Below are 10,487 nucleotides of genomic sequence, written 5' to 3'. Positions count from 1 at the left end.
GTCTTACACTAGTATTATACAAGCACCCAAAAGAAAAGGATGAGTAAGTATAGTATTTTTTGTTCTTATTTACTGACAAATTAGGTTTGACCAACTACTTATAGCTGGTCAAGCAAATCTTGTCAGTAAAAAAAGGCGCGAAATTCAAATTTTCTTTGGGAAGATAATCCCTTCGCGCCTACATTTTTCAAATTTGCCGCCTTTTTCTACTGACAAGATCTGCTTGACCAGCTATATATTGAATATCCTACAATCTCTTGAAAATTGCTATGATCTTGCTTGAAAATTGCTATTTATAAATCCCTTAGCAGCAAGTTGCGTCTGACGGAACGTGCTAGCTGACTATGACGTCACAATGACGTCACTGAAGATTGGCATTTGACATTTAGATTCGCTTTGTTTCTTTTTGTTTTCTTTAAGTGAGAATATTCCTAAATAATAAATAAAGAATATATAATAATGTATTTAGTTTAATTCGGTGAACGCATAATGTGACTTAAGATCAGTGGAAGTGCTAGTTTTAAGTTGTGTGCACTCTAGATAGCTTTTATCTTGTGCTTCACTTTTGCGTAGGTTTTATATTCAATCCGTGCAAATGAAGCCTGGTAAAAGTGCAGACGTGCGGGAGGAGATAGTAGAAGTTCATTCTGTGGCTCGGTCTCCTTCTCCGAAGCGCAAAACTAAGTCACGATCGAGGAGTCGGTCCGGATCGCGAAAGTTGTCAAACGGCCACTCAGAGACCCCAGAAGTGGCCGAAACTCCTGCTGCCGACGAACAGACTACAGACAGATCTAAGCGTGACAGCTGGATCAAGTCTGAGCAAGAATCTTTAGACATAGAGCTGCCTATTCACGATCAACTCAAGGATCAAATCCTAGGATTTGTTGAAAAGGAAATTAAGAAGTCTGATAAGAATCCCTCGTTCGTGTTTTATTCCCATGATCCTACTGGTTTGGATGACAAGTTTATGAAGAATTTATCCCGGCCATCGAGTGGTCATAAAGAGAAGAGGAGCCCCTCATATAGAAAGAAGAAGAGGCATTCATCAAAGCATAGAGATAGGGATTTACATGATTTTGAAGTACCTGGATCTAGTCTGAGTGCATTAGAAAAGGTAACTTTTTATTTACCATAGTGTTTTTTTAACTTGTCCGATCCTGCGACCCGAAAACTAATTTTGTCGTTGTCTCCCAGTATGGCTTACATTTGAGCCGTGGGAGTTGAAGTTTTGAAAAGCGTGGGAAATCTGGAAAATTTATTTACGGCTCATATTTGAGCCCTTGGGATATGATAGGTTAATGTCAGTACAAGTTGTAATATGAAGGACCTATATATTTTACAAACTTGTGTAAGTTTTAAAGGAGTGAAACTTGAATATGCTCTGTTGTTTAGTTTAATATCATAAAATTTTTGGCATATAAATAAATAAATAAATATTATAGGACATTATTACACAGATTGACTAAGTCCCACAGTAAGCTCAAGGAGACTTGTGTTAAAAGTATGAAAGATTGTTATTTTCTCTGTTTATTTGAATATCTGTTTTAGCTATTTAAGTTAATTTTGAATACAGTCTAAACTTCTAACTCAGGGGTCTCCAAACTTTTTTACCTGAGGGCCATAATGCGCCTCGGAAACTTCGCGCGGGCCACCGTCGGCGCCGGGGGGGGGGGGGGATCTGGTTGGTGCTGTTAGGGCTGATCCCCTGGAGCCTGCCTGGCTCCCGCGGCCGGATTGGAACGCATCCATATTGGGCCCTGGGTTTGGAGACCCTGTTCAAACTGAAAAATAAATATTGCACTCTGGCTTGCTCTGGGGTTGGCTGTCTAAGGTTTGCATAGTTGGCACCATCATAGCTTGCCCCTTTTTCTATGAGATTTAGCTTAAAGGGTATCCAGGGAATAAAGGGATCGACAGGGCAGGCTATGATGGCGCCATCTGCTAAATACTTTGACAGTCCAACCCCATTGACACTCTGCCACTGGAATAGTGTGACACATTTATGAAATTTTCTTTTGTTATAGGTTGATGACTATCTGAAAGAATACAACAAGGATGAGGTAGTAACTCTAAGTGGCGAACTAGATATAGAAGCGAATGATGTAGAAAACAACAATGGGTCTTCGAAGGAGCACAAACCTAGAAAGACTCGGCGGAAAGTGAGGGACGAGAGACAAGATACCAATGCTAACGGGAGTGATGTCAGCCCTAAGGTGTTTAAAGCTGGCAGTAAAACTAAAGGCGGAGGGAAACCAGGTAAAGGTCATACAAACTCATTATCATTGGCCTTTGCGTCTATTTCAGACAATTTATGGTGTAACACCGGAGAAACACCTTTTTTGGTGGCTGAATAGACCGATGCGAGACCGACATGGTCTACCTCAGGCCTGACAAGAGAGATCATACAAACTCAGGGGTTTTCAAACTGTGTGTTGTGATTTCTGGGACTTCACTGGCTCTGATGACAATTCGAACATAAAGGGAGTCACACTACAAAAAAGTTTGAGAACACTTGAGTTATTTAATACTTAGTTTTACAAACCAATAATAATATGAACAACTCTTATCACTGATTCATAATCTTTGCACATTGTAGAAAAAAAATATGCTCTAGCTGCAAATTGTTTTGTAGTTAAATAATAAGAAAACTTCCATATTCATTGCTAATATCTTTAATTGAATGCATAAAGTTGCTGAAAAAAAAAGTTTCTATTACAATACATGTTTAAAAAAATGCTATCTTGATCAAAGGAGCTCTATCATAGCAAAACTCAATACCACTATAATATTTGTCCTGTCTCCTATGTAAAATTAAACTCCAGCAAATCTGTACTACGGAAGTTATAACTTTCACAATACTTTCTCCAGTTCGCCCAACAGACTTATCAACAATGCTGGCATCTCTTGAATCCAGTATGCCGTACCATGACCAATATATAGACAACCCGTTCTCATCACCGTCACCTCTCACATCCCCCAACGATGAGAGGCTGAACCCCTTCGGTTCACGGAGGCCCGAGAAAATCTACATGCAGGGCGGAGGGACATTCAGAGCTGTGTCCAGGGATAGAATCTTGGAATCACAGCAGTCTAGAAATGAAGATAAATACTTGAGGTATGTCAATTGTTTTTATGCAAAATATTATGGTATTAAATTAGAGTGCAGGGGAAAAACAGTAACGTTCCATTAATTTTGCTACATCAAACTACTACCTATTTTTTTGTGCCAAAATAGTAGTACTAGTAAAACACTTCATTGTACAAAAAAGGAAACAAAACAGAAAATAAGACAACATAATTTATAATACCAGTTAGATGTGTAACTATAATTTCATGAACGATTGTATTTTTGCTATAAGTACAAATAAATGCTTAGCATCTGGCATGCATAAATAGGGTATTTTCCTGTATTTAAAATAGATTATTTCACACCATGCATGAAATAAAGCACCAGATAATTATTAGAAAAACATAGCAGTTATTTTTAAGCAAAAGTCTTATTTAATAAATTGGTTAGAAATATAAAAAGTAGGTGCTGAGTTGATCGTGACGTCACAATGTAAGATTTCATATAAATTCCATATTAGCAAATCGTTTTGACAGTTCTAAAAAAGAAACTGATTTGACTAGTAGGAAAATACCCTATTGTACTGCGGTGCACCGTCAACTACTCCTTCTAGGGACGCTTAGAAGACTATTATTATCCTGAGGGTTGCGAAGTTGGAATCTCGACACAATGCGAATTTTAATTCGTTTGTGGTGACCGTTCCGACTGAACATCTAGCGACCTTCACCAAGGAGGAGTTTTGGCCGAAGGGTGTCAAGTTTCGGCGGTTCCGCGGCCGGTTCCCTGACACTGCGAGGTTGCGTAATGCATCGCAATCATAATGTGTTTTATAGTGTTTAGTTATATTTTTATAATATCTATGCTAGTTTTATAGTTATTTGTACAACAAGAGATCAAAGTTTGATATTTCTTCGAGTGCTTATTTTGAGTCCCGTGCAAGCGAAAGATTCTATACAATATATAATTTAGAATCTTGAGCGTAGTAAGGGACTCAAAAGCGCACGAGATGTAAATAACTTTGATCTCGTGTAGTTCATAAAACTTTTCACCTCAGCAGTGAGAACATATTATAGAACCCGAAAAATGTATTCCTTCTTCATCACTTACCTATTCACTCATGTTTTTTTAAGATATACCAACAATTAAGTTTTCACCTCAGCAGCTCGAACAAGGGTACTTTGCTGCTTAAAAACAGTGAGCAAAATCGCATTTTGCTCACTGTTTTTAAGTAGCAAAGTACCCTTGTTCGAGCTGCTGAGGTGAAAAGGTAATTTATGTATGGGCCACTAGTTGCCTGAAATAAAAGATTTCATTTCACTTTCATTTTCAGACTGGGCGACCTAACGCCGCTGGACGTGGCGCTGACGGCGCAGAAGGCCTGGCGCAGCTGCGCGTACGCCTGCCACGGCGTGCTCGGCGGCGTGGCGCTCATGCACCTACTGCTCATCAGCTATTCTGACAGTTTGGACGCTGGCCATCTGTCCTTTCACGCGGTCGTCACTATGCCATACGTCGCTACATACTACTTTCTTTGTGTGTTGTGTCTGCTCTCAGTGTTGGATAGGTGAGTTTATCTTACCTTATAGGTAAATAAACGAGCAATTCTTGTACATGTATTTATTTAATATATTTCAGGGATCTCGGAAACGGCTCTAACGATGTCGATGAAATTTGCTATATTATGGGGGTTTTGGGGGGCGAAAAATTGATCTAGCTAGGTCCTATCTCTGGGATAACGCGCATTTTTGAGTTTATATATGTTTTCCGAGCAAAGCTCGGTCTCCCTGATATTTATTATCATAAGTGTCATACGTATGTGTGCTATATTTGTATTATTCCGACATCCTCTCAATTCACGTTTTATATTGTTTCTGCATAAAATCAAACGTCAATGTCTGAATGACAATATCAAGCCATAATGCGATTCAAAAGTTATAGTTATTGTTTCAGTAATATCTTTCTTATCCCGTAAATGTTAAATTGCATAGTTGATGACCTAACCTACCAAAAACAAGTGCTTTATGGAAAATATACCTCATCGCGGAGAATAACTTCGTCTCAAGTCTGAAAGCCTGCGAATTTAACCCCTATTTCTCAGATATTAGAGCGTAAACTTGTGCAAATGCACTCCTAGTTCAAGGCCGTTGCATAGGAGCGTCCATTGTTGATTGTATCGGGTCACGCTACGAATAAGTTAAGTCTTAATAAGGCCGAACTTGTTTCCCACAATGATTTTGAACTTTATATCAAGGTGATAGGTTATGCCCGTTAAAGGAATAAGCGTATGTACGTCCATGTGAATTAACTGGTAAAGAACCCTTCATATTTTTTCTCTTCATATTGAACCAAACAGAAGCCTCTTCGGCTTGACTCTTCCGACTAAAAGAAAAGTATTCAATTTTGCGTAATTTTTGACACCACGAGTCATTTGATCCGCCAATCCGATCCCATGCTAGTTGCGAAGTACAATTTTCGTGACCATAAAAATCGAAATCAACTGTTTCAGGCTAGACGTGACAAGTTTGGACCTGAGCCGGGGCCTGCAGCCCTACTTCCAGCCCATAGTGCTGGTGATCCTGTACATGGCGTGTCTGTTGGTGTGCACGGCGGCGCGCATGTACGACGACCTCATGGTGTACCAGTACGCGCCAATGGTCGCCAACTACACCAATGTTACCACTGTAAGTCACTTCTGCCCATCGTGTTGGTGTGATCCTGTACATGGCGTGTCTGTTGGTGTGCACGGCGGCGCGCATGTACGACGACCTCATGGTGTACCAGTACGCGCCAATGGTCGCCAACTACACCAATGTTACCACTGTAAGTAACCACTCCTGCCCATCGTGCTGGTGATCCTGTACATGGCGTGTCTGTTGGTGTGCACGGCGGCGCGCATGTACGACGACCTCATGGTGTACCAGTACGCGCCAATGGTCGCCAACTACACCAATGTCACCACTGTAAGTTACCACTTCTGCCCATCGTGTTGGTGTGATCCTGTACATGGCGTGTCTGTTGGTGTGCACGGCGGCGCGCATGTACGACGACCTCATGGTGTACCAGTACGCGCCAATGATCGCCAACTACACCAATGTCACCACTGTAAGTTACCACTTCTGCCCATCGTGCTGGTGATCCTGTACATGGCGTGTCTGTTGGTGTGCACGGCGGCGCGCATGTACGACGACCTCATGGTGTACCAGTACGCGCCAATGGTCGCCAACTACACCAATGTCACCACTGTAAGTTACCACTTCTGCCCATCGTGCTGGTGATCCTGTACATGGCGTGTCTGTTGGTGTGCACGGCGGCGCGCATGTACGACGACCTCATGGTGTACCAGTACGCGCCAATGGTCGCCAACTACACCAATGTCACCACTGTAAGTTACCACTTCTGCCCATCGTGCTGGTGATCCTGTACATGGCGTGTCTGTTGGTGTGCACGGCGGCGCGCATGTACGACGACCTCATGGTGTACCAGTACGCGCCGATGGTTGCCAACTACACCAATGTTACCACTGTAAGTTACCACTTCTGCCCATCGTGCTGGTGATCCTGTACATGGCGTGTCTGTTGGTGTGCACGGCGGCGCGCATGTACGACGACCTCATGGTGTACCAGTACGCGCCAATGGTCGCCAACTACACCAATGTCACCACTGTAAGTTACCACTTCTGCCCATCGTGCTGGTGATCCTGTACATGGCGTGTCTGTTGGTGTGCACGGCGGCGCGCATGTACGACGACCTCATGGTGTACCAGTACGCGCCAATGGTCGCCAACTACACCAATGTCACCACTGTAAGTTACCACTTCTGCCCATCGTGCTGGTGATCCTGTACATGGCGTGTCTGTTGGTGTGCACGGCGGCGCGCATGTACGACGACCTCATGGTGTACCAGTACGCGCCGATGGTCGCCAACTACACCAATGTTACCACTGTAAGTTACCACTTCTGCCCATCGTGCTGGTGATCCTGTACATGGCGTGTCTGTTGGTGTGCACGGCGGCGCGCATGTACGACGACCTCATGGTGTACCAGTACGCGCCAATGGTCGCCAACTACACCAATGTTACCACTGTAAGTTACCACTTCTGCCCATCGTGCTGGTGATCCTGTACATGGCGTGTCTGTTGGTGTGCACGGCGGCGCGCATGTACGACGACCTCATGGTGTACCAGTACGCGCCAATGGTCGCCAACTACACCAATGTTACCACTGTAAGTAACCACTCCTGCCCATCGTGCTGGTGATCCTGTACATGGCGTGTCTGTTGGTGTGCACGGCGGCGCGCATGTACGACGACCTCATGGTGTACCAGTACGCGCCAATGGTCGCCAACTACACCAATGTTACCACTGTAAGTAACCACTCCTGCCCATCGTGCTGGTGATCCTGTACATGGCGTGTCTGTTGGTGTGCACGGCGGCGCGCATGTACGACGACCTCATGGTGTACCAGTACGCGCCAATGGTCGCCAACTACACCAATGTTACCACTGTAAGTAACCACTCCTGCCCATCGTGCTGGTGATCCTGTACATGGCGTGTCTGTTGGTGTGCACGGCGGCGCGCATGTACGACGACCTCATGGTGTACCAGTACGCGCCAATGATCGCCAACTACACCAATGTCACCACTGTAAGTAGGTAGTAGAAACATTTGAATTTCACAAGTAAAATCTATTGACATTTTTATAGACGACTGTAACACATTAACTGCTAGCGACTCGCTAGGGGAGTTCACTGTTCGTAGGCGCTTTTCGCTACATACGGTTTTTCTCGTGTTCTCGGCAACGCTTTGAGCGCGTAGCTCGCGCTGGCACTAAATGTGTTAAAGGCACTGAGAACACTTAGGAGAACACAAAATGTAATTTGGGCTGGGGGGGGGCGATTTTTGAATTTCGACCACCTGATTTCGTGTATTTCGTTCAGTAATATCTCCACTACTAGGCATATAAATTCTACTAATAGAATTGAAAACGAGTGGTCGATACCACTCGATTCCAAATTTCTATCACTCGTATTTCAAAAATTAGCATTTTGCCGTTTTCCACCGATTTTCGAGTGACGAAATCGAGCGATCGAAATTCAAAAATCGGCCCCCTGGCAAATAGTAAGAAATAGACAAAACAGTATTAAAAATCATAAACAAAAATACGTAAAAAAAGTTAAAAAAAAAAAGGTTGTGCAGTCTTTCACAGACATCTTCCCAAAAGTTCATGCCTGTTGTTAATCTCTTTGATTTGAAGTAACTGCGCGGCCACACTCGACGAATGGTATGACAAGCGGAGGAAGTAGGCAGACAGTGTGGCCACGCTACTCTTCATCGGCGGCCATACTTCCCTGCATACTTCCCTTACTACTCTCTAGTGTCCGACCGAAACACGTTCTTTTGCCGAAACCGAAACCGAAGGTTCGGCTTCGGCTCTAGTTTCGGCCGAAACCGAAACCGAAACTTTGCAGATTTATTAAAATCGTTGAAAAAATTACATTAAACCGCTTTTATACACATATTTAAGACTGCGTCGACCGTCCAGTGGCGCCATCATTAGGGGTATTGTGTTTTCTAATACACCAATTAATTTCTGTATACATAAATATTGTTGTCCTACTTGCTCCCCAACTTTTGGTCTTTGTCACATAGTACGAAGTACTATTTCGTATGTTTCGGCCTGGCCGAAAGGTTCGGCCGTTTTTTGACCGAAACCGAAACTACGGCCGAAACACGATTTTATGGCCGAAACTGGCCGAAACCGAAACCGAATCTTCGGTCGGACACTACTACTCTCCATACCACTAGTGCGTCGAGTGTGTGGCCGTAAATATATGATTTCTTCTTCAGCCGACCATCCCCTCGTTCTATCACACGTGGACGCACTTCTCGATCTGGCGCGCCGTGCTGTCCATCCTGGGCCTGGTTTACTTCGTGATATCCGAGCCACCAGATCTGGTGCTCGCCAACCTGACCAAACTGCTCCAGTACAAGCATTCTTTACAGAGCATCGGATGATGGCCTTGATTGGGTTTCGACCAGGGATGTTGCGAATATCCGCATCCGCATTCGCGGAACTTCCGCATTGTTTTCAACATCCGCATCTGCATCCGCATCCGCATAAAATCGATGCCGATTTAATGCGGATGCGGATGCAGATGCCAGTTCGCCGGACGATATCTGCCTGTCAGTTAAACGCAAAAGGTGACAGCTCCGACCAACTGACAGGCTGATATAGTCCGGTGGACTGGTCATCTGTGGGCCCCTTTATAAAGGAAGCCTTGAAACCAACTGTTCTCTACTAGTTAATTGTTCTGTTCGTTTCATTTTCAATAACAGTGATCTAGTCCTTAGCTGTAACATAGAGAAAAAAATACATAGAGTGCTCACTCCATACATCAGTTTTAGTACCAAAAAGACTATTAGCATCTAGCATCGAGTAGCGGAACTATCAGTACTGCTACTTGACAATAGATGTAGCACCGACCGGAAAGTCGTATGCTGCTGAGATAAGACTTTCCGGTCGGTGCTACATCTATTGTCAAATAGCAGTACTGATAGTTCCGCTACTCGATGCTAGATGTAGATACTGAAATTAATAGTCTGAACTGATGTATGGAGTGAGCACTCTTGTCTTACTTATTTCTCTATGGCTGTAATAAACTTTAAGCATAAAATTACTATATTACTCAGCATGTAATAAGAGATACATTTTTATATTACCTACCTTTATAAACAATAAACAATAATACGGCAGCTAATTATAAATATTATAATACATACTTAAATTATAAAGTCTGATTGCTAGTCTTAGGTTTAATTTAATGCTTAGATCTATAGGTATTTATAAAACTTTTATGTTTTTATTTCCTCTAGTTTTAGCTCTTTAAATCCTAGATAATATGGCTTGTTGTAATAAAAATTCTGTAGTTAAGCCACATTAGAGATGTAGGTATTTCTTTGATCTAGGAGTCTTTAGAGCTTGTGCGCATACTGTGTACGTGTACATACATTCCTGACAAGGTTGCTTTGGTTGCGTTTAATATGCCTAAATGTAAAATATATGTCTGCTTGTAATATTCAGACTTATCTGAGTTATTTTAGGAAATTTGCATATGCGTACTTAGTAGGTAAGTGTGGCTGATATCATTTTCATAATATCAAAATATGTTAGGTATATTGTTGTTAAAAATATCAACCAAATCTAGTCGGAAGTTGATCTTTCATATTATATTAATTTTAAGTGTGTATAAGCCCTAACGGGGTTATTACATGTATTTATTCCCTTTTCTGTTTTCTTGATGCTAAGAGGGAGAGGGAATGATACCTTTGGAGGTTCCTCTCAGTATAAAATGTCCTAAAAAGGATATATGTATATGCATATAATAACCTCTTAAGTGGGCATGTGAGTTGGCCCAGCATTGA

The 10,487-nt window shown here is 42.7% G+C and overlaps 1 protein-coding gene across 1 annotated transcript; it reads left to right on the top strand.

Annotated features, from left to right (window-relative positions):
* The first annotated feature begins 389 nt into the window (after nt 1-389).
* LOC134662574 (uncharacterized) lies at nt 390-9,091 on the top strand. The gene is made up of 6 exons (XM_063518844.1): nt 390-1,114; nt 2,025-2,256; nt 2,869-3,115; nt 4,398-4,631; nt 5,574-5,748; nt 8,913-9,091. Exons 1-6 carry the CDS (start codon nt 596-598, stop codon nt 9,078-9,080), a joined length of 1,575 nt encoding a protein of 524 aa, XP_063374914.1. The 5' UTR covers nt 390-595; the 3' UTR covers nt 9,081-9,091.
* The last annotated feature ends 1,396 nt before the right edge of the window (nt 9,092-10,487 follow it).

This window comes from Cydia amplana, chromosome 3 (genome assembly GCF_948474715.1).
Source record: "Cydia amplana chromosome 3, ilCydAmpl1.1, whole genome shotgun sequence".
Taxonomy (NCBI): domain Eukaryota; kingdom Metazoa; phylum Arthropoda; class Insecta; order Lepidoptera; family Tortricidae; genus Cydia; species Cydia amplana.
The sequence above is the reverse complement of the archived record's forward strand: the minus strand, read 5'-3'. Positions and strand labels throughout refer to the sequence as shown.

Bases quoted from the DNA above. Each gene is read 5' to 3' on its own strand.
- LOC134662574 (XM_063518844.1), top strand. From the start codon at position 596: ATGAAGCCTGGTAAAAGTGCAGACGTGCGGGAGGAGATAGTAGAAGTT. The intron at 3,116-4,397 runs GTATGTCAATTG...TTTCATTTTCAG, and splicing joins AATGAAGATAAATACTTGAG to ACTGGGCGACCTAACGCCGC. The intron at 4,632-5,573 runs GTGAGTTTATCT...CAACTGTTTCAG, and splicing joins CTGCTCTCAGTGTTGGATAG to GCTAGACGTGACAAGTTTGG.